At 36.7% G+C, this 26,292-nt stretch overlaps 1 protein-coding gene across 2 annotated transcripts; it reads left to right on the top strand.

Moving 5' to 3' along the window:
• Positions 1-6: 6 nt before the first annotated feature.
• LOC135172236 (uncharacterized) lies at positions 7-11,677 on the top strand. Of its 2 annotated transcripts, XR_010300939.1 has the most exons (3): positions 7-95; positions 2,828-6,573; positions 8,286-11,677. XR_010300939.1 is itself a non-coding variant. In XM_064138465.1 (2 exons), the coding sequence occupies exons 1-2, from the start codon at positions 48-50 to the stop codon at positions 4,850-4,852; spliced, it is 2,073 nt and encodes a 690-aa protein (XP_063994535.1). In that variant the 5' UTR covers positions 7-47; the 3' UTR covers positions 4,853-11,677. The 2 variants fall into 2 exon arrangements, 1 of the variants encoding a protein (XP_063994535.1); XM_064138465.1 differs by having other exon boundaries at positions 2,828-11,677.
• The last annotated feature ends 14,615 nt before the right edge of the window (positions 11,678-26,292 follow it).

The raw sequence follows: 26,292 nt of genomic DNA, 5'->3' as shown, positions 1-26,292 counted from the left end.
CATACTGCAATATCCAGATTTCACCAAGGAGTTTGTAATCACGACAGATGCTTGCGGATACGGCATTGCCGGAATTCTCAGTCAAGGAGAGATTGGTAAAGATCTTCCAATTGCCTATATCTCAAGAGTATTAGGAAAATCAGAAAGAAATTACTCAACTATAGAAAAGGAAATGCTTGCTATCATTTATGCGGTAAACTACTTTCGACCTTATGTCTACGGTCGGAAATTTACATTAGTTACAGACCACAGGCCTTTGACTTGGATTAATTCGGTGTCGTCGCCAAATTCTAGAATTGTTAGGTGGAGACTAAGTATGCAGGATTTTGATTACCGAATAGTATATAAACCAGGGTTAGTGAACGCAAATGCTGATGCTTTATCTAGAAATATTCCATTTAATAACGAAACAGAATGCGACAACGATGATACTTTGTTAGATATAAAAAGAATTTTCACGATTGATTCTGACACCTCTTCTAGTGATTCAATATTTACGGCCCCAGCAAAACGAAAAAAGAAAGAGGTAACAAAAGCACTGACGAAAAGATCTCGTGTGGGAAGCGATGATATTGATATAGCAGTAGATAACAGCACGAAATCAGAGGACAGTGAGAATGTAGGTAGAAATAAAAGAAGTAATATAGCTGACGAAGATATCACGCAACAGACAGGCTCAAGTAGCGCGACGGAAATCTTAGCCGAACATCCGGCATCTGAACCCCTGATATCACCTGAAGGAAATGACTCAGATAACGAACATAATCACAGTGAGCTATCCAGTAACGGTGGATTAGCGGAGAGCGAACGCAGCTCTGAGTCATATCCTGCAAGCGTTGCAAATAATCAAGACATCGACCCATCCCACTATTTACCCCCAGCCGCTTGTGATGAATTAGATGAAACATTTTTTGATGACGGGTCTCTAGGGTTAGCAGACTTTACTGAAATTATGTCCGACATGTTCATATCCCCAGAGGATGCACAAGATAACAACTCGACTGATATACTCAGAACAGATTCTATTAGCAATCATGAGAATGAAGCAGTTGTGGTCGATGTACCTGACTCAGATGATTCAAGCGATTCGAGCGAAGAAATATTCCCAACAGCTCGCGTTCCATTCGAGAATCAACGACAAAGGGAAAATAAAGAAAGACTACCACCAAATTCGCGAATAATTTCGGATCAGGTAATTGAATGTCGTGACAATTTAGCCATGCGACAAGACAATTATCTTATCTTTACTTCTATTAGGGGTGAAGCTTGCGATAATGGAGCTCTGGAAATACTGCATACAATCGATTGTCCGATCAATGATCTCACTTTACTCCGTGTAAAAGTTATACCTTATAAGAAAAAACTTACCCTCATCCTACCCCTGCGTAATAATAGGAACAACATAGTGGTCGAAGAAGACATTCGCGAAGGGTTACAATCTGTTCACAACGCAATAATTGATCTCAATATCAAATCAATTAGCATAGCTAAGACTGATCAATTCGACGACGTCCCATGGAATATAATAGAACAAATCCTAGTAGATACATTTGCACCAATTGATGTAAAAATTACAATTTGCACGCAAGAAGTCATAATCCCCAATGAGCATGACCGATCCGAAATCCTACTCGAGTATCACGCTAGCGCGACGAACGGTCATAAAGGTACGACAAAAACTTTTAATCGTCTTAGGCAGAACTTTTTCTGGCCAAGTATGAGACAAGACGTTATCGAACTCATTCGTAATTGCAGGGCATGTCAGCTAAAGAAATTAGTTAGGGTTAAAACGAAACAACCTATGGTTATTACCGACACACCTAAAGCAGCCTTCGACAAAATCGCCATGGATATGGTGGGACCTTTATCGAAAACGAAAAATGATAATATATATATTCTCACCATTCAAGATTTGTTAACTAAATATTCTCTAGCTATACCTTTAAAGAACGGAGATTCTAGAGAAATAGCAATTGCTCTTGTTAAAAATTTTATCTGCTATTTCGGAGCACCAAAAATCATACTCACCGATCAAGGCTCAAATTTTATATCTTGTCTCATGAAAACAATTGCCAAGAAATTTCGAATTAAACAATATCATACTACTGCATATAGACCTCAAAGCAATGGATCCATCGAAAGATCCCACCATGTCCTCATACAATACCTAAAACAGTACGCAGACACCCATACAGATTGGGACGAACTATGTGAATTAGCTTCTTTTGCATATAACACTAGTGTCCACGAGGGAACGGGATACACTCCTCATCAATTAGTATTCGGGAAATTAGCTAGATTACCATCCAGTCAAGCCGCTAATGAGCCAATCGAGCCTACATACGGAGACTATTTGCGCCAACTATTTACGCGAATCAGTAAATTTCAAGAAACAGCAGGACAAAATCTTCATCAAGCAAAACTTAAATCTAAAGAATATTACGATGCGAAAATAAATCCACAACAGCTTAGTGTGGGAAATAAAGTATTTTTGCTTAAAGAACCCAATAAGGGAAAAATGACTGACCAGTATGAAGGTCCTTATAATATTATTGAAATACTAGAAAATTGTAACGTCATAATAAATAGAAATGGAGCCAAGAAAAAGGTTCATATTAATAAGCTACGGTTATCTAAAATGCAAGTTTCTCTCATAACCACATAAATGATAACACAATAGACATTAAGAATAAAAATCTTCAAAAGTTAGAATCATTATTTCAGCTAGAATAACTAATTAATAATTAATAACAAATTATAATCAGAAAATTAGGGTAGTAGGAAAATTGAGTTAGCAAAATCCCAACATCATCCAAAAATGTTACAGATGACTCTAAAAAGGATGATGACGGCTATTCTCGTCCTGTTGTTCATCAACACCCAGGAAATTAATGGATTAGTAGGTTATGATTGTAGTGGGTCTACCTTAAACATCACCTCGTATTCTCTACTCCAGGTGGGGCAATGTCACATCCCCCTTGTTAAACCCAAATCAACAAATGTCAACATCGAACTTATGCAACTTAACAAATATGGACAAATTACGGTCGTAGAATGTCGATTACAATTAGATCGAACAATTCACCGTTGCGGAATGTTTTCCCATGTAGCAATAGTGCACAATTACCGCAGGGAATATTTCGTTGAGCTGGAACAACACGAATGCCAAAAATTACATGATTCCAACTCACTACAGATATCACACAACATTGTAGTCGATGCACTAGTTAAAAATATCACCAATCTTAGACCAATCACAATAGCCGGTAAAGCCGAAGTTGACGGCACATGTCAAGGAAGCCAGTATAATGACCCATTTGGGAATTGGGACGAAGTCATTGTCAACGCAATAGCGCGAATCTACTACACTTCATATGTCACCACTGTCGAATTAATATCCAACAAAGTAACCCTTCAATCGGGAGCCAAATGCGATTTTTTGGCGGGGTCTTGTACAAACTCTCTTGGCACTCAGGCCTTTTGGTCAGTCCAGCCTCCAGACGACTGTAAATTCGGAAAATACACAACGCTATATCGAGGATCAGCTACGAAGATCGAATCAGACAACAGTAACCCGACCACTTATTTAGTTACCACTAGAGACTATACTTTCACATTGGAGCAAAGATCTAAGACATTAACCTGTGGCTACCTTTTGATCCAAACTGAATTACCAAAATTATTTATTATGGAAGTTTCTCCGGGAACCACTTTCCCCACAAATAAGATTATCAATACCGATAATGTGGACTTAATGCAATATGTTAACACGAAAATTGTATACCTCGAACACCACCTTAGAACTCAAGTTAGGAAGCTGTATCACTATATTCGTCTCAGTCAATGCGAAGCCCAAAGAACCTCATTAATGAACGCCCTTAGCACAGCGTCATTTGCACCTGATATATTTGCCTATAACCTCATGAAAGGCCCGGGTTATCATGCAATAACAACAGGAGAATTGGTTTCCATTGTCAAATGCACGGCAGTACCAGTCACCCTCAGAAAGAGTGAAAATTGTTACCAAGAAATGCCAGTTACTTACAACAACGAAAGTTACTTTCTAACCGGAATATCGAGAATGTTGATTAGACATGGAACGGTCATTGACTGCCATTCAGCGATACCTACAGTTTATAGAATTGATGGATATTGGTATGCACTGAACCCTGACCCAATGAAAACCCCAACGCCTGCAACCTTTAACCCTTCTCTACCAATAGAATGGGAATATGAAAAAATAGAAAATTTAGCAACTAGTGGAATTTATAGCGAAACAGATATGGAAAAATTACGTGACCGACTATTAACTCGAGCAGAAGCCGCCACTGTAATGAATAATCTTGTCAGCGCCGCCAATGGTAATGAACTGCCAGCCGGAACTATTTCAATGAAACACCTTTTGAGTAGGGAGATGGTAGAGGAAATGACGGAATCAGCAGCTTATAAGACGTGGGAAAAACTCAAAATATTTGGGAATACAGTATCGATTCTTATAGGAATTGTCACTATTATCCACGTGATAATTGGCATTGCTAATGTGTTCATACATGGTTTTACGCTACACGATGCATTCGGATGGAGCTTCCGTATCCTTGGAGCTTTATTTGGAGGACTTACACATTATTTTATATACAGAACACGTCGAAACCAAACGAATAATTTACCAGAAAACATCGAAGCTCAACCTCTTAACACGGAGATGAGAACACACACCCGGAGAACCACGCCATTGAACACTATAACTACAACAAGTGAACTGCCACGAGCCACCCTTCCTAATCCGATTAATCCGCAATTACTATCGCAAGCACGTATAGCTTTAAGTACTGCCCCAACTAACACAAACTAGTAGAAGTATTTGTTAATAACCATTCTACATAGTGCCAATAAATAGAAAAATAGCCACTCAGAAATCAACAGTGGATTCGATGCTGATCAAGGGGAAATATATTATATGTCTTCCTACTCGTCCGAAATCGTGATGGTCCACAACTATCTTGCACGTTTCAACTATCCTGGTTACATTTACCCTCCTGAATAACTAGCAATTGACTTCACAAATCATTAACAGAATCAACATCAACAACAATCAGCATCAGCATTAGCATTATCAGCAGCAGTATCAGCATCAGAATTAGCATCATCAACGATGAACACCCGATCGGCTGATATTTGCGAGAAGATTCGGCAAATGCAGACGACTATTAGCAAGATGCAAGCTGCTACTGATCAGTTGAGCAACACAATGCATAGGTTATTCAAATACCAAAACACCACAGATTCAAAAATTCTCATGGAAAGAACGATGCGAAATCTACGGTTCCACATGATCTTCCTCAGAACCCTACATGAAGAGCTGCAAACACAAATTACAAATTAAAATAGAAACTCAACAATCATAACCTACACGATTCCATTACACGACGGGGAGAAGGCCGAATTTCAATGGGGTTTGGAGTCAATAAATACTTTGGGAGTGACGATCCAAGGGGTCCCCAGGGAAACGGCGGCGAAATAAGATAGAAAAAAAAAAAAAAAATAAATAACTAAATAAATATTATTTTATAGTATTTTATACAGTATTCGAAACTACTCTTTCTATATTTTTTTTATAATTATCACTAGCATTGTATTCAATGAAATAACCTACATATATATGTATACATATATAGATATAGATTTTTTTTATTTTTCATTCATATGTGCATAAAATCATAATGTCCATATACATTTTTTTTTTATTGGGAGATAATCCCGTACCGAATGTACTCTCAATGCTTTATATCGAGTCAAACATTCATAATCAACATTTGTAGACATTAAAACAAAAACATAACAGAGGTCATTAATATAAATCATGACATATTTAATATCTACACTGTGCGACATTTATTAATTCCTTCAGCATAACAATCAGTAAACCAAAAATTGGACATACATCATAATTTTTGGCAAACTAAGGCTAGGGGAAAAATAACGCGCTTTCAACCAAACTTTTGATTCCAAACGGTATCAAGAATGAAAATAGTTTAGTCAAAAAACATTAGACAAAGTAGATAATAACAGAGCACGCAACATTACCATGCTGCACTTAATATTTTAGACACATAATTTTTTTTTTTCTTTTCCCGACTTTTGCTGTCCGCATCCCTTTTATATAATCTAGGTGAAGGTAGCACTAATCTGCACGAGCACGTATTTGCAATGCACTGAATGCAAAATATAGAGTTATAAATGGAACGAAACGTTTTTTCTTCCGTAAATAAAGAAATAAACGTCTCATATCATTCCAGAATCAGGAATGGACAGACACACGAATGAGCGCCCTCGTATGATTAGGATATGGAGACACCCCAATAAAGAAATCTTAGAGGCGAGGAAAAGGAAACACCGAATATTAATTATCGCGAGACAATTGCAAAAGAAAGTAGAAAAAATGCATAAATTATTAGATGTATTTAAACAATATTGCGAAGCGAAAATCGACGAAATAGAAAATACCGATAGTCACGAAGAATTGGAGGAGATTTCGGCGGACGAAATAGATACAGATAATGATAGCAGATAAAGGTAGGATATTCTTTCTATTACTTCAGGCTTAACTTGAGAAAATGAGAGAAACTTGCAAAATAAAAATAAAAAAATAATACTAAACTTAACTATTCATAATGGCTACTAACGCTTGAATTATAACGGTAAAAGAACGCCGACGGAATGACACAGATCCCGTTAAATAGCCTCACTAAATAAATAATAAAAATTATAATATTCATATACATATGCATATGTATATACATGTATGTATATGCATAACATTAGAATCATACTCATGAAGTAACAATACTGTGGGCTGGCATGAGTTCGAGTATCGATTGTCACCTTTGCGATAACCTGAAAACAAGTGAAGAAATAAGTAGAATATATAATAAAATACTGTAACGATAGGCCACTGACGAGTAGTATGTAAAATTATGAATTGAAGTGTAAGATTTAGAATAAGCCTGAAATTCCTTCAGCATGAATGAGCTGAAACATGCAACGCCCTACAGTTGCGGCTTAAGGTTCCGAATATTGGCACCTAATTCTTCAGGATATCAGGGATCGAACTTGATGTTCTGCGGACCTTCGGCCTGAAAAGAAAAGAAGAAAAGAAAACAACAACGACGAACAAAACACAATCCTATTTTGCTTTCCTTACCTGCTCCCCTATATCCTTCTTCCGACCTCTTGATACTCGAAAATCAATTCGAACTATCGCTGAAAAGATGCTCACGTCATGTTCTCACTCAGAAAATACCGCGTACACTTGGAAAAGGACGAAGAAAATGAAAACAAAATATTTAAAAGAGAGGTCACAATCTTGCTGACCAACACTAAACAACAGATATTCAAAATACCTTACATGCGTAAACCAAGCATTCTACACGATCGTGACGACGATGGGAAGTTCCACAGGATAATGGAGACTACAACGGAGCGAGCATGCAGTAGAAGTACTCTCTACAGTGCAAAGCAGCATAACCATCATCATACTGGAAATGGGAGCCCAAGATATCCAAGTCAAGCAATAATTCAAAATCAATGAAAACGAATACCGGAATCCAACCTCCGCTACTAACAAGAAGTACGAATGCAAGATATGAGTGGAGAACGAGAACAAATCGCAGAAAATTGAATACCAAAATTGAACAGCATACAGATAGACCTGTCACAGCACCATTGGATGAACGAAACCTTCCTTACCATATGAAAGTCCCCATACCTTTCTAATAATCCTAGCCAAAGAAAACAACAAATGTACGTACTATGACCAGACTTCGGCAGTTGATCCGCAGGCATTAGTCGATCCATGATACCAAAACGGACAACAGAACAGCAAGGAGCTAAGGATACCGAAGAACACGAGCGGAACAGGATCAGAAGATTATTATTTTACTACACTGTATCTCTTATTATGATATATCATGTTCAATTACATTAAAGTCCAATACTTAAGATCTATGGGTACCTCGCAAACGTGACAATACGTAATTTAACTATACGAAAGTGACTTGGACCACTTAACACTACGCTTAAGCCTATAATAATTTAAAAATCAAATAATCAAACATATATTGGGCAAAAATATTTCATGAAATTTAAATATTCTATATCTATCTATATATGTTCACTGCAAGCAATACCTGGGTTTACTCAATTGGGAAGTAACCACTTATAAGCACCTCCCTTTTTCGCAATAATACCTACACGAATATATATCTAAATTAAACCTACGATTACAGAATACATAAAATGGATCCATCAATCCGATACAGGACGTTACGAGCGTCCTTAATACTGAATTATCCTGTTAGTCTGAGGAATCAAATATATAATAAACTTACTACGTATTCCACAAAAATCGCAGACTGCAGAAAAGCAAGGGAAAAACCGGCAGCGCTTAACAATTTAACAGAAAATCTCGAAGAAATACTCAAACCACTACACATCGCTGTCATACAAGGAGTACTATTTGGCAACATGCACTTTATAAAATTGGACACGAATCCTCAAATCATGAAATTTTACATGAATGACGAATATGATTGGCGCAAGGAAGCCAAACTGTGTCGACAAATAATTAAAACATTTAAAAGACTACTGAAATGAAGAAAAAACTAGGAACATTAAATACGTGAAGTGGGATTGCAAAACTCAGTGCAACAAATAATTAGAGATTAAATAGTGAAATACTTGAATCGAATAGTTAAAATCAATCAAATACTGTCAAACTTGCAACGCTTAGATAAAAATAAATTATGATATGTTTAATTGAATTTCAGTGGGTTAGGAGCTTATCCTTTCGAGCTAATGTACCGGAGAATCCCCTGATAGAGTTCATAACGATAAAATATGTAAAAACCACAAAACTATGGAATAAGGACCGTGATTGGTTGATTTTTCACAAAAAAAAAAAGACGAAACTATAATAGACTTTTACAGTTGCTTTTGTCGCTAAAACAGACAAAAGCAACTGCACTCACCATTGTCATGTTACGTATTCACATACGTTTTCTATGAATGATATTCCCTTGAAGCAATTGCAAAGTATAAACGATGAAATCAATCAAATATGAATACTAAATACCGCTATAAATTACTGATCATATATTTCAACCAGAGGTCATATAACAAAACATTCTTAGATGAATGACCAAAAGGATTCTATATATAAATAAAAATAAAGAAATGAAAAGATAGAAACATTGACGGAGGACGGAACAGTATTTCTCCCTCTGACGTCGCAAGCCGATGACCTTTAATACAATCATTGCACAGAATAAATAAATGATTACTTAAAATAAAAATAATTCGGGACCATACAGGAGCCCACATACCAATGATTAAAAGAAACTCAGCTTTGGGACGTTAGAACAGGGTTAAACCGCGAGGACGAGTAACGCACCCTCTCAAAAATGACGAAATCTTGGAAATTTCCATGTATATATTGATATGAGTCAATCTAAGAATGATATGACTCCGATTGAAATAAATGAAAAGACAAACGAATAATTTAAATACAAAAGAGAAATCATAATTCAGAAAAATAGATAAATTCGACTATTGCATCAAAAAGGATACATGAAAAGTCAAGAAATAACGTAAACTAAATATTCCATAAGACAATGGCCATGAAAAGTTATGAAAAAATAGAATTTGTTAATAAACAATTAACAAACATTTATAACAACAAAATGAAAATCAGTGGAAAAGAAAGAACGATCACCGGGGTAAGCACCCTCCAAAAATCTCTTCTTAATCTGCATAAACAGTTGAGATATTTATTTTTGAAGTTTCATACACACACATACAAGCCCATGTATCCGTGTGTCCACAAAACTTTCGAAAATTCTAGCGTACGCATTATTGATGATAGAGAAATGGTTTCCATACAAAAGGGACTCCATATTCTGAGAACTATTCATTTCACTCATAAAAATAATAAAATTTATTAACAAATATAATTGTTGTAAACAAAATATACATGAAATATTCTACGAACAATTCAGAAAAATCGTAAAAGGAAGTTCTGTAGATCCTTGATATGTAACTAAAAAATCTCTTCTTAATCTTCATAAATAGTGAAGATATTCATTTTTAAACTTTTACACACACACACATAGAAACCCATGTATCGGTGTGTCCACAAAAACTTTGGAAAATTCTAGCGTCCGCATTATTCACGATAGAGAAATGGTTTCCAGACAAAAGGGACTCCATATATTGAAAACTATTTATTCCATTCATAAAAATGATAAAAATTATTAACAAATATAATTGTTGTAAACAAAACGTACATGAAAAATCCTGTAAACACTTCAGAAAAATCGTAAAAGGAAGTTCAGTAGATCCTTGATATGTAACAAAAAAATCTTTTCTTAATCTTCATAAACAGTGAAGATATTGATTTTTAAATAATTCACACGATACACACACACTCAAATCCTTGTATCGGTGTATGCAAATAAAGTTCGAGAATCGTTAGCGCCTTCCCTATGGGACATATGCAAAAACATCCCATATAGAAACTATGGCATAAATTATGAACTACAAAAATGTGTAATAAAAAATTGTAAAAGTCAATAGACAAAACTGAATGTCTATTGACATGTCATTAGGAATTACCCCTAAAAAAATCTAAAATTGGCGAAATTAGCGCATTTAAATAACAAGAACAAGAATATGAAAGAAAATTAAACAAAACTCAACAATTTAAACATGTCAATTTTGATAAATTAGCGATCTTAATTGTAAATATTAATAACCACGAAATTAATGAACGAATTTCTACCGAAAAATCCATAAAAATAGTCCACTGAATCCTCTAACGACTGAGCCATTGATTAGATTTTTCACGTTATAAACAACGCCATTAAAAGTTAATAAACATTTTTCAAGGTCAAGTCAATATCTCCGAAAGTTGTATAGTTAAGAAAATGAAAATTTATGGAAAAATGCTATAAAATGTGGACATTTGAATGGATGAATAATTGTTCCTGATTACTGAAAAATACTATTGTTATTAACAATTGAAATGTTATAAAAAATTGTCAAAAAAGTTTTAATACTAGAATCGTATTTCTAGACCAAAAATAGGGTCAAAAACGAATTTTGTCAAATTTGTCAAGAGACAATGTCAATAGACAAAAATTGCTTATAGTAGTACCATGAGGATGCCAAAAGGATCCATTTAAGCTATAGTGAAAATCACGTTCAAAAATTAATTTTAAAACAGAAAAATCATTGTCAAAATATCAGAAATAAATTTTAAGAATTAAAAATGTAAAAATGAAAAATGTAATAAGGCATAAGAGAATGTCACAGCATTAGATGAGACTACACACAGAACATATGAATACGCATCACGCGCCATCCCTACTCTCAGTCAAGTGGAGTTGCACGTTAAACGAAGCATCCCCACCATCCCTACTACTGGATAGCGTGCGCCAACGATCGACGCGGTGAATAATCGGTCAGAGTAGTCTCAGTGCCGCAGAGAAACGGCAGTTCAACTTCAACATCAGCCAGCAGCAGTCATCTCTCCGAAGAGCTCCGGGAACATTAAATCGACTAAGTTCCAAATTATTTTTGGACTTAGAAAATATTTCGTGAGTTGTGGACTTGGAAAAATTTCGTGAGTTATGAACTTAGAATAATTTTGCCTTCTGCACTCTTGAACTTAGAATAATTTGGCCTTCTGCACTCTTGAACTTAGAATAATTTGGCCTTCTGCACCGTTGAATTTATGATAATTTTGCTGTCTGCACTGTTGAACTCACAATTATTTTACCTTTCGCATTTTTCGACATAAGATTCATTTACATGAAATATTTTTCTAAAGCCACCATTCACTTTAATTATTAAATTTAAACATGTCAAGTCTCAAACAAGTAAAGAATTTGTGGTGAATAAAAAAGAAGTGATACCAAGTGTTGTGAAAAAGTGTTAACTTCCCCATCACACAAATCATACCGAGAAATTTTGCCGAGGCGACCCAAGACGCTCGTTTAAGAACGGTGGCTTGCGAACCCCACGAGAATTTATCGGTTGACTTACGTGAAAAATCACTCTTGAATAGAATTAATTGATAAATTTTGCCGAGGCGACCCAAGACGCTCGTTTAAATAACGGTGCCTTGCGAACCCCACGAGAATTTAACAATTGAATCTTTCATTGCATAATTTTTTATAGAATTAATTGATAAATTTTGCCGAGGCGACCCAAGATGCTCGTTTACGAACGGTCTCTTGCGAACCCCACGAGAATTTAACAATTAACTCTTTCATTCCAAATCTTCAGTAAAATTAATTGATAAATTTTGCCGAGGCGACCCAAGATGCTCGTTTACGAACGGTCTCTTGCGAACCCCACGAGAATTTAACAATTAAATAATGTAATCTAAAAACAAACCGCACTCTTAGTGAAGTGAACCAACGATTAAAAATACAGTTTTCGTTCGATATATATATATTTATTAATTTTGTTTCTCTCGGAAATCCAGAAAAGAAAACGTCAATAAGTGAAATCAAAAAAAAAACTTTATTCAAAAAGACTACAGAAAACGTATCATCCATCCAGCCAAGCAGCCGTCCAGACAGCGACCCAAAGGACTAATTATAAAAGAAACAACGAAAGTGAGTAACGTGAGGAAAACATTTATTCTTTCTACCCGGATGTCGTTTGATATTCCAAAAAAGGAAAGTTTAACCACTATTTACGGTTTTCGGTAAATTCTCAACGTTAAAATAAATCAATCTAGCATGTCCTTCTTAAAATCGGCAAGTCAAATTTTAATCGGCTACCGCTCGACGGTTAAAAATTGTTATTTCGGCTTCCCTAAATTACTAAGATCAAAAACGGAAGGACAATATTGAAACAATGACACCAACTGAGATTTTATTTCTTTTAATAACACCAAATTCACCGGAAATACGTAACATTATATGCCATCATATCGAACACGAATATCAACTTCTATGATTGAGTTTTTCGTGAGCTGTGGTCGCGAAGAAAACGATGTTGCATCAGTTTCCTTGGTTATTCGGCGTGCTGAAACCGAATATGATGCCAGATTTTGTCTAGGTGCAGCCAAAAAAAAGTGATTCCCACGATGTCGTAAACACGCATATGTATAATCGACTTTTTCTCGAAGACAAATCGTTCAAACGCAAACTTGGCGCATTGCACTCGTGTAGTTCGACGAGACGGAGCTATTGCACGCGGTTTCATCGGCCTACGACAATGTGTACTCAAGTTATATGCCATCATATCGAACCCGAATATCAACTTCTATGATTGAGTTTTTCGTGAGCTGTGATCGCGAAGAAAACGATGTTGCATCAGTTTCCTTGGATATTCGGCGTGCTGAAACCGAATATGATGCCAGATTTTGTCTAGGTGCAGCCAAAAAAAAGTGATTCCCACGATGTCGTAAAAACGCATATGTATAATCGACTTTTTCTCGAAGACAAATCGTTCAAACGCAAACTTGGCGCATTGCACTCGTGTAGTTCGACGAGACGGAGCTATTGCACGCGGTTTCATCGGCCTACGACAATGTGTACTCAAGTTATATGCCATCATATCGAACACGCATATCAACTTCTATGATTGAGTTTTTCGTGAGCTGTGGTCGCGAAGAAAACGATGTTGCATCAGTTTCCTTGGCTATTCGGCGTGCTGAAACCGAATATGATGCCAGATTTTGTCTAGGTGCAGCCAAAAAAAAGTGATTCCCACGATGTCGTAAAAACGCATATGTATAATCGACTTTTTCTCGAAGACAAATCGTTCAAACGCAAACTTGGCGCATTGCACTCGTGTAGTTCGACGAGACGGAGCTATTGCACGCGGTTTCATCGGCCTACGACAATGTGTACTCAAGTTATATGCCATCATATCGAACACGAATATCAACTTCTATGATTGAGTTTTTCGTGAGCTGTGGTCGCGAAGAAAACGATGTTGCATCAGTTTCCTTGGTTATTCGGCGTGCTGAAACCGAATATGATGCCAGATTTTGTCTAGGTGCAGCCAAAAAAAAGTGATTCCCACGATGTCGTAAACACGCATATGTATAATCGACTTTTTCTCGAAGACAAATCGTTCAAACGCAAACTTGGCGCATTGCACTCGTGTAGTTCGACGAGACGGAGCTATTGCACGCGGTTTCATCGGCGTACGACAATGTGTACTCAAGTTATATGCCATCATATCGAACCCGAATATCAACTTTTGAGTTTTTCGTGAGCTGTGGTCGCGAAGAAAACGATGTTGCATCAGTTTCCTTGGTTATTCGGCGTGCTGAAACCGAATATGATGCCAGATTTTGTCTAGGTGCAGCCAAAAAAAAGTGATTCCCACGATGTCGTAAACACGCATATGTATAATCGACTTTTTCTCGAAGACAAATCGTTCAAACGCAAACTTGGCGCATTGCACTGGTGTAGTTCGACGAGACGAAGCTATTGCACGCGGTTTCATCGGCCTACGACAATGTGTACTCAAGTTATATGCCATCATATCGAACACGAATATCAAATTCTATGATTGAGTTTTTCGTGAGCTGTGGTCGCGAAGAAAACGATGTTGCATCAGTTTCCTTGGCTATTCGGCGTGCTGAAACCGAATATGATGCCAGATTTTGTCTAGGTGCAGCCAAAAAAAAGTGATTCCCACGATGTCGTAAACACGCATATGTATAATCGACTTTTTCTCGAAGACAAATCGTTCAAACGCAAACTTCGCGCATTGCACTGGTGTAGTTCGACGAGACGAAGCTATTGCACGCGGTTTCATCGGCCTACGACAATGTGTACTCAAGTTATATGCCATCATATCGAACCCGAATATCAACTTCTATGATTGAGTTTTTCGTGAGCTGTGGTCGCGAAGAAAACGATGTTGCATCAGTTTCCTTGGATATTCGGCGTGCTGAAACCGAATATGATGCCAGATTTTGTCTAGGTGCAGCCAAAAAAAAGTGATTCCCACGATGTCGTAAAAACGCATATGTATAATCGACTTTTTCTCGAAGACAAATCGTTCAAACGCAAACTTGGCGCATTGCACTCGTGTAGTTCGACGAGACGGAGCTATTGCACGCGGTTTCATCGGCCTACGACAATGTGTACTCAAGTTATATGCCATCATATCGAACACGCATATCAACTTCTATGATTGAGTTTTTCGTGAGCTGTGGTCGCGAAGAAAACGATGTTGCATCAGTTTCCTTGGCTATTCGGCGTGCTGAAACCGAATATGATGCCGGATTTTGTCTAGGTGCAGCCAAAAAAAAGTGATTCCCACGATGTCGTAAAAACGCATATGTATAATCGACTTTTTCTCGAAGACAAATCGTTCAAACGCAAACTTGGCGCATTGCACTCGTGTAGTTCGACGAGACGGAGCTATTGCACGCGGTTTCATCGGCCTACGACAATGTGTGCTCAAGTTATATGCCATCATATCGAACCCGAATATCAACTTCTATGATTGAGTTTTTCGTGAGCTGTGGTCGCGAAGAAAACGATGTTGCATCAGTTTCCTTGGATATTCGGCGTGCTGAAACCGAATATGATGCCAGATTTTGTCTAGGTGCAGCCAAAAAAAAGTGATTCCCACGATGTCGTAAAAACGCATATGTATAATCGACTTTTTCTCGAAGACAAATCGTTCAAACGCAAACTTGGCGCATTGCACTCGTGTAGTTCGACGAGACGGAGCTATTGCACGCGGTTTCATCGGCCTACGACAATGTGTACTCAAGTTATATGCCATCATATCGAACACGCATATCAACTTCTATGATTGAGTTTTTCGTGAGCTGTGGTCGCGAAGAAAACGATGTTGCATCAGTTTCCTTGGCTAGTCGGCGTGCTGAAACCGAATATGATGCCAGATTTTGTCTAGGTGCAGCCAAAAAAAAGTGATTCCCACGATGTCGTAAAAACGCATATGTATAATCGACTTTTTCACGAAGACAAATCGTTCAAACGCAAACTTGGCGCATTGCACTCGTGTAGTTCGACGAGACGGAGCTATTGCACGCGGTTTCATCGGCCTACGACAATGTGTACTCAAGTTATATGCCATCATATCGAACACGCATATCAACTTCTATGATTGAGTTTTTCGTGAGCTGTGGTCGCGAAGAAAACGATGTTGCATCAGTTTCCTTGGCTATTCGGCGTGCTGAAACCGAATATGATGCCAGATTTTGTCTAGGTGCAGCCAAAAAAAAGTGATTCCCACGATGTCGTAAAAACGCATATGTATAATCGACTTTTTCTCGAAGACAAATCGTTCAAACGCAAACTTGGCGCATTGCACTCGTGTAGTTCGACGAGACGGAGCTATTGCACGCGGTTTCATCGGCCTACGACAATGTGTACTCAAGTTATATGCCATCATATCGAACACGAATATCAACTTCTATGATTGAGTTTTTCGTGAGCTGTGGTCGCGAAGAAAACGATGTTGCATCAGTTTCCTTGGTTATTCGGCGTGCTGAAACCGAATATGATGCCAGATTTTGTCTAGGTGCAGCCAAAAAAAAGTGATTCCCACGATGTCGTAAACACGCATATGTATAATCGACTTTTTCTCGAAGACAAATCGTTCAAACGCAAACTTGGCGCATTGCACTCGTGTAGTTCGACGAGACGGAGCTATTGCACGCGGTTTCATCGGCGTACGACAATGTGTACTCAAGTTATATGCCATCATATCGAACCCGAATATCAACTTTTGAGTTTTTCGTGAGCTGTGGTCGCGAAGAAAACGATGTTGCATCAGTTTCCTTGGTTATTCGGCGTGCTGAAACCGAATATGATGCCAGATTTTGTCTAGGTGCAGCCAAAAAAAAGTGATTCCCACGATGTCGTAAACACGCATATGTATAATCGACTTTTTCTCGAAGACAAATCGTTCAAACGCAAACTTGGCGCATTGCACTGGTGTAGTTCGACGAGACGAAGCTATTGCACGCGGTTTCATCGGCCTACGACAATGTGTACTCAAGTTATATGCCATCATATCGAACACGAATATCAAATTCTATGATTGAGTTTTTCGTGAGCTGTGGTCGCGAAGAAAACGATGTTGCATCAGTTTCCTTGGCTATTCGGCGTGCTGAAACCGAATATGATGCCAGATTTTGTCTAGGTGCAGCCAAAAAAAAGTGATTCCCACGATGTCGTAAACACGCATATGTATAATCGACTTTTTCTCGAAGACAAATCGTTCAAACGCAAACTTCGCGCATTGCACTGGTGTAGTTCGACGAGACGAAGCTATTGCACGCGGTTTCATCGGCCTACGACAATGTGTACTCAAGTTATATGCCATCATATCGAACCCGAATATCAACTTCTATGATTGAGTTTTTCGTGAGCTGTGGTCGCGAAGAAAACGATGTTGCATCAGTTTCCTTGGATATTCGGCGTGCTGAAACCGAATATGATGCCAGATTTTGTCTAGGTGCAGCCAAAAAAAAGTGATTCCCACGATGTCGTAAAAACGCATATGTATAATCGACTTTTTCTCGAAGACAAATCGTTCAAACGCAAACTTGGCGCATTGCACTCGTGTAGTTCGACGAGACGGAGCTATTGCACGCGGTTTCATCGGCCTACGACAATGTGTACTCAAGTTATATGCCATCATATCGAACACGCATATCAACTTCTATGATTGAGTTTTTCGTGAGCTGTGGTCGCGAAGAAAACGATGTTGCATCAGTTTCCTTGGCTATTCGGCGTGCTGAAACCGAATATGATGCCGGATTTTGTCTAGGTGCAGCCAAAAAAAAGTGATTCCCACGATGTGTTACGTATTCACATACGTTTTCTATGAATGATATCCCCTTGAAGCAATTGCAAAATATAAAGGATGAAATCAATCAAATATAAATACTAAATACCGCTATAAATTACTGATCATATATTTCAACCAGAGGTCATGTAACAAAACATTCTTAGATGAATGACCAAAAGGATTCTATATATAAATAAGAATAAAGAAATGAAAAGATAGAAACATTGACGGAGGACGGAACAGTATTTCTCCCTCTGACGTCGCAAGCCGATGACCTTTAATACAATCATTGCACAGAATAAATAAATGATTACTTAAAATAAAAATAATTCGGGACCATGAAGGAGCCCACATACCAATGATTAGAAAGAAACTCAGCTTTGCGACGTTAGAACAGGGTTAAACCGCGAGGACGAGTAACGCACCCTCTCAAAAATGACGAAATCTTGGAAATTTCCACGTATATATTGATACGAGTCAATCTAAGAATGATGTGACTCCGATTGAAATAAATGAAAAGACAAACGAAGAATGAAATACAAAAGAGAAATCATAATTCTGAAAAATAGAAGCAATTGCAAAGTATAAATACCGCTATAAATAACTGATCATATATATCAACCAGAGGTCATGTAACGAAACATTCTTAGATGAATGACCAAAAGGATTCTATATATAAATAAAAATAAAGAAATGAAAAGATAGAAACATTGACGGAGGACGGAACAGTATTTCTCCCTCTGACGTCGCAAGCCGATGACCTTTAATACAATCATTGCACAGAATAAATAAATGATTACTTAAAATAAAAATAATTCGGGACCATACAGGAGCCCACATACCAATGATTAAAAGAAACTCAGCTTTGGGACGTTAGAACAGGGTTAAACCGCGAGGACGAGTAACGCACCCTCTCAAAAATGACGAAATCTTGGAAATTTCCATGTATATATTGATATGAGTCAATCTAAGAATGATATGACTCCGATTGAAATAAATGAAAAGACAAACGAATAATTTAAATACAAAAGAGAAATCATAATTCAGAAAAATAGATAAATTCGACTATTGCATCAAAAAGGATACATGAAAAGTCAAGAAATAACGTAAACTAAATATTCCATAAGACAATGGCCATGAAAAGTTATGAAAAAATAGAATTTGTTAATAAACAATTAACAAACATTTATAACAACAAAATGAAAATCAGTGGAAAAGAAAGAACGATCACCGGGGTAAGCACCCACCAAAAATCTCTTCTTAATCTGCATAAACAGTTGAGATATTTATTTTTGAAGTTTCATACACACACATACAAGCCCAGGTATCCGTGTGTCCACAAAATTTTCGAAAATTCTAGCGTACGCATTATTGATGATAGAGAAATGGTTTCCATACAAAAGGGACTCCATATTCTGAGAACTATTCATTTCACTCATAAAGATAATAAAATTTATTAACAAATATAATTGTTGTAAACAAAATATACATGAAATATTCTACGAACAATTCAGAAAAATCGTAAAAGGAAGTTCTGTAGATCCTTGATATGTAACTAAAAAATCTCTTCTTAATCTTCATAAATAGTGAAGATATTCATTTTTAAACTTTTACACACACACATAGAAACCCATGTATCGGTGTGTCCACAAAAACTTTGGAAAATTCTAGCGTCCGCATTATTGACGATAGAGAAATGGTTTCCAGACAAAAGGGACTCCATATATTGAGAACTATTTATTTCACTCATAAAAATAATAAAATTTATTAACAAATATAATTGTTGTAAACAAAATATACATGAAATATTCTACGAACAATTCAGAAAAATCGTAAAAGGAAGTTCTGTAGATCCTTGATATGTAACAAAAAAATCTTTTCTTAATCTTCATAAACAGTGAAGATATTGATTTTTAAATAATTCACACGATACACACACACCCAAATCCTTGTATCGGTGTATGCAAATAAAGTTCGAGAATCGTTAGCGCCTTCCCTATGGGACATATGCAAAAACATCCCATATAGAAACTATGGCATAAATTATGAACTACAAAAATGTGTAATAAAAAATTGTAAAAGTCAATAGACAAAACTGAATGTCTATTGACATGTCATTAGGAATTACCCCTAAAAAATCTAAAATTGGCGAAATTAGTGCATTTAAATAACAAGAACAAGAATATGAAAGAAAATTAAACAAAACTCAACAATTTAAACATGTCAATTTTGATAAATTAGCGATCTTAATTGTAAATGTTAATAACCACGAAATTAATGAACGAATTGCTACCGAAAAATCCATAAAAATAGTCCACTGAATCCTCTAACGACTGAGCCATTGATTAGATTTTTCACGTTATAAACAACGCCATTAAAAGTTAATAAACATTTTTCAAGGTCAAGTCAATATCTCCGAAAGTTGTATAGTTAAGAAAATGAAAATTTATGGAAAAATGCTATAAAATGTGGACATTTGAATGGATGAATAATTGTTCCTGATTACTGAAAAATACTATTGTTATTAACAATTGAAATGTTATAAAAAATTGTCAAAAAGGTTTTAATACTAGAATCGTATTTCTAGACCAAAAATAGGGTCAAAAATGAATTTTGTCAAATTTGTCAAGAGACAACGTCAATAGACAAAAATTGCTTATAGTAGTACCATGAGGATGCCAAAAGGATCCATTTAAGCTATAGTGAAAATCACGTTCAAAAATTAATTTTAAAACAGAAAAATCATTGTCAAAATATCAGAAATAATTTTTAAGAATTAAAAATGTAAAAATGAAAAATGTAATAAGGCATAAGAGAATGTCACAGCATTAGATGAGACTATACACAGAACATATGAATACGCATCACGCGCCATCCCTACTCTCAGTCAAGTGGAGTTGCACGTTAAACGAAGCATCCCCACCATCCCTACTACTGGATAGCGTGCGCCAACGATCGACGCGGTGAATAATCGGTCAGAGTAGTCTCAGTGCCGCAGAAAAACGGCAGTTCAACTTCAACATCAGCCAGCAGCAGTCATCTCTCCGAAGAGCTCCGGGAACATTAAATCGACTAAGTTCCAAATTATTTTTGGACTTAGAAAATATTTCGTGAGTTGTGGACTTGGAAAAATTTCGTGAGTTATGAACTTAGAATAATTTTGCCTTCTGCACTCTTGAACTTAGAATAATTTGGCCTTCTGCACTCTTGAACTTAGAATAATTTGGCCTTCTGCACCGTTGAATTTATGATAATTTTGCTGTCTGCACTGTTGAACTCACAATTATTTTACCTTTCGCATTTTTCGACATAAGATTCATTTACATGAAATATTTTTCTAAAGCCACCATTCACTTTAATTATTAAATTTAAACATGTCAAGTCTCAAACAAGTAAAGAATTTGTGGTGAATAAAAAAGAAGTGATACCAAGTGTTGTGAAAAAGTGTTAACTTCCCCATCACACAAATCATACCGAGAAATTTTGCCGAGGCGACCCAAGACGCTCGTTTAAGAACGGTGGCTTGCGAACCCCACGAGAATTTATCGGTTGACTTACGTGAAAAATCACTCTTGAATAGAATTAATTGATAAATTTTGCCGAGGCGACCCAAGACGCTCGTTTAAATAACGGTGCCTTGCGAACCCCACGAGAATTTAACAATTGAATCTTTCATTGCATAATTTTTTATAGAATTAATTGATAAATTTTGCCGAGGCGACCCAAGATGCTCGTTTACGAACGGTCTCTTGCGAACCCCACGAGAATTTAACAATTAACTCTTTCATTCCAAATCTTCAGTAAAATTAATTGATAAATTTTGCCGAGGCGACCCAAGATGCTCGTTTACGAACGGTCTCTTGCGAACCCCACGAGAATTTAACAATTAAATTATGTAATCTAAAACAAACCGCACTCTCTTAGTGAAGTGAACCAACGATTAAAAATACAGTTTTCGTTCGATATATATATATTTATTAATTTTGTTTCTCTCGGAAATCCAGAAAAGAAAACGTCAATAAGTGAAATAACAAAAAAAAAACTTTATTCAAAAAGACTACGGAAAACGTATCATCCATCCAGCCAAGCAGCCGTCCAGATAGCGACCCAAAGGACTAATTATAAAAGAAATAACGAAAGTGAGTAACATGAGGAAAACATTTATTCTTTCTACCCGGATGTCGTTTGATATTCCAAAAAGGGAAAGTTTAACCACTATTTACGGTTTTTCGGTAAATTCTCAACGTTAAAATAAATCAATCTAGCATGTCCTTCTTAAAATCGGCAAGTCAAATTTTAATCGGCTACCGCTCGACGGTTAAAAATTGTTATTTCGGCTTCCCTAAATTACTAAGATCAAAAACGGAAGGACAATATTGAAACAATGACACCAACTGAGATTTTATTTCTTCTAATAACACCAAATTCACCGGAAATACGTAACAAAAATGGTGCTAAGTGTGGGGTTTTTCTCAGTCACTTTTTCGGTTTTTTTTTTTATTGTATTAGTTGGCTGGTCGCACACATAATTTTAATCTAATGAATTTTAGCACTTTTAACGCCTATCATCCTAGAAGATACGATATACTGACCAATGTTCGTTTTTCGTTTCATCCTTCATTTTATTTTACTCGAGTTTTTTTTTGTTCTGAAAGAAAAAAAGTAAATCTCAAAAATTAATCGATTAATTCAACTCGTTACCATATATATATTCATACAGATTCATTGTTTTTTTTTTTTGATTTTTGAAATACATTAACAAAATTTATATATATAGATATCAATACTTGCATCAATCAAAATGGATAATTACGAAACGAATGTGGGTGAGATACCAGAGCAATTAGAAGAAGCCCGCGAGCTTAATCAACAACTCTTGGAAAGATTGAAATTAATCGAAGAACAGGCCCAAATAATTAAAGACCTACAAGCTTCAGTAAAACAATTGAAAGAATGTCAAACGCAGACTAGTAATTCTCCGTCGGAAGGAGACTTTGAACGACCCAATATTTCAAATCAAAATTATTTGGCAACTAACGTAATTCTGGATGAGATGGCTACCCTTAAGAATGACATAGATTTATTGAAAAATAAAACTGCACAATCACAACCCAGCAATACACCTATCAATGCGCACTACATTCCGAGTAGAATCACAGTTAAAGATGCACTCTCGTATATACCTTCTTTTGACGGTTACAATATAACAGTTACACAATTTATGAGAGCTTGCAATCGTGCATGCTCTATGCTCGACCAGTCTACCGTTCCCATGTTTTTAGCACTTGTTCGTCAGAAATTTAAAGGACGTGCACGAATAACCTTAGAAAATTTGGAATATCAAACACCTCTGGAACTTGAAACTAATTTACGCAACTTTTTTGATCCTTATAAAACTGCAAATGAATTGAAAGCAGCGCTTGAGAATGTTTGCAAGAAATCGCAAGAGCATGTTGTAGATTACATTAACCACGTTAAAAGCCTCTATTCTGATGTAATTAAAACTGAAACGCTTGAAAGAGAATATTTAACAGTAGAAGATGTCACTAAACTTGAAAAAGATACTATTAGAGCCTTTCTGAATGGTCTTCCACCTTCGCTTCGTATCCAATGCTTATCTAAACCCCATACGACTCTAGATGAAACATTTAAAAATACAATCGAAGTGTATAAAATCCACGAACGCGACATGACTCGATTTCACGAGCCCCAAAATTTTATTGGCACAACTCAAACTAACTCACACAGCTCTGGAGTTAATGCAAACATTCCACAAGAGGACAACCGCGTTTTCAATCGACGGGACAACGAAACTTCACATCGAAACGGGTTCAGCAAAACACCACAAGGGTTTAGTAACTCAAAAGCAATATCTCAAAATAGATATCACAATAATCATCCCAGGAATTTCAGCAACCCAGGTTCATGGAATAATCATCGCTTTTCTGCAAATCGAAACAATTTTAGTTCCTTTAATAATACTGGTACTCAAAATTATTCAAGTAATAGCAATTTTGGGCAGGAAAACGGCAATAAACCAAGCTATATACCGGGAGTTTTTTGTGAATTATGTCGATCGCCAGGGCATAACTTGAGTAACTGTAGAAAGTTAGCTTACATGAACAGACAAAAAGAAATGAATTCAAAAAATGGCCAACTCCCCGAACAGAATATTGGCGGGTTTACGGGGAGCAATCCGAATCAAATCCCGTCACTATCTCAAAACCCGTGCAACCAATCGAGCGAAAATCAAATCCAACCGAATTTCCCCTCGACTTCGGGAACAACCACGGGAACTCAATAAAACGCGATTGCACACTACGAAGTTCTAAATTAAATATTCAGGACACTTTGAAAAGCGCAATTAATAGTAATATAAATATTTCCGGAGCGGATCTAGCGAAAATCCCGATCAAAACCATAGAAGAATTATACGTCGATCAAAGAGCACGAACAATTAATGCCATCAAAACACATGAAGGGCTTAGGGCGTTATGGGAACAAAAACCATCATTAATGCGGTACGGACTCGGATATCATGAAGAATTGAGACAGAAATCCCGGGGGTTAAAAAAAGTACAGGACTCAGTTAATAATAATCAATTCGAAAAAAATAATTCAGAGACGAACGTTAACATTAATTGTATACCTGACGAACCGATTAATGCGATAGTTTCCCCAGTAGAATCAGAGATTAAAATTTCCACAGAAAATACAAAAATAAATTCCGATTGTTCCATTAACACCACTGCGCGGCGCGCGTCTGAACAACTATCTAACGCTAATGAATCCGTAGCTACAAATCCTCCCAATCGAACACATACGGAATCAAATAACCCTAAAACATCATCAATTGAAACTAGCGATGTCCATCATCTAAAAGAAGCACAATTAGACACGGAAAAATCAATTGAAAATCTCAGATTAACCGCGCCCGTAAAACCCAATGGATCTAGTGAGAGGACTACTGCAGAAAAACTTCTCGATTCGAAAGGACAGACAGAATTAAAGCCTTATTCTCGTATTGCTCACGTGCAAATTGGAAAAACAAAGATCGCGTCCGTTACATTATACTCATCACAATTAAAATTACCAACGGTGATGATGATCGATAGTGGTGCGGAAGTCAATTTAATTAAAATCAGCGCTCTTAATTTTCACGCCCCAATGAATAACAAAGACATTATTGAGCTTCACGGTATTACTGACAATTTTATTAAAACCCTTGGAACCGTTTTAATTAACATTGATAACTATTCCATAAAATTTCATGTAGTGAGCGACAATCTTCCTATAATTCAGGCCGGAATTATTGGCGCAGAATTTTTCCATGAGTTCAGAGCCACTCTTTCGTATGAATCTAAAACTTTTTCTTTCCATAATGTAGTGATGGAAATAACTTACGACGACTATCAAACAATTCCTAAAAATTCTTCCTGTGCATTTACAGTTCAATTAACCAAAGATTCACCCACGGTTGGCCTTATCTCGGATATTTACATTGCAGACAAGGTTTCCATAATTGGAAGTCCAGAATTGAATATTCAAGGAAACGCATACATCAGAGCTATCAATCAAAGTGATCAAGATTTGACCTTGCCTACGCCTGTGATTAAGATGGGCCAGTGTAGTTGGTTAACATGTAGAGGAGAGACTGATGCACAGCGCGAACTGATCCGCGAAAACAATTTTCAAGAAGAGCCTAATTCTCATATTCAAAAACTCGACTATCTAAGTCACAAGCCAAATTGGTTCGCAAGTCCACCTCTCGATACTATTCCCATTAATGTAGTCTCAAGCGATAAACTCACTGCTGAACGTGCAAAATCTATACAAAACCTCCTCTATCTCGATCATTTGACTGAAACAGAAAATACTGTAATTACTGAACTCATTAGCCAACACCAAGACCTTTTTGTTCTTAATGGCGAAGCTTTAGGTGCTACAAATGCTATTTTTCATCAAATTAATACAATAGATGACGTACCTGTATTCAAACGACAATATAGATTCCCTCCTATTCACAAAGACGAAATTATAAAACAATGTACAGAATTAGAGGCAAGAGGTATAATTAAACCATCCGATTCGCCCTATAGTTCTCCCATTTGGATAGTTCCGAAAAAGGAAGATTCCTTAGGAAATAAAAGATGGAGAATGGTAATTGACTACCGATCTCTCAATGAAAAAACCATCGGGGACGCCTACCCTCTCCCAAACATTAATGAAATATTAGACCAGTTGGGAAATGCCCAATATTTCTCAAGCTTTGACCTTGCTAGTGGATTCCATCAAATCCCTATTCATCCTAATGACACACATAAAACCGCATTCTCTACACCCTATCAGCACTATGAGTTTACGCGCATGCCCTTCGGTCTCAAAAACGCACCCCCAACATTCCAAAGAATGATGGATAAAGTCCTAATTGAA

Source organism: Diachasmimorpha longicaudata, unplaced genomic scaffold (genome assembly GCF_034640455.1).
Source record: "Diachasmimorpha longicaudata isolate KC_UGA_2023 unplaced genomic scaffold, iyDiaLong2 ctg00000212.1, whole genome shotgun sequence".
NCBI lineage: Eukaryota > Metazoa > Arthropoda > Insecta > Hymenoptera > Braconidae > Diachasmimorpha > Diachasmimorpha longicaudata.
The sequence above is the reverse complement of the archived record's forward strand: the minus strand, read 5'-3'. Positions and strand labels throughout refer to the sequence as shown.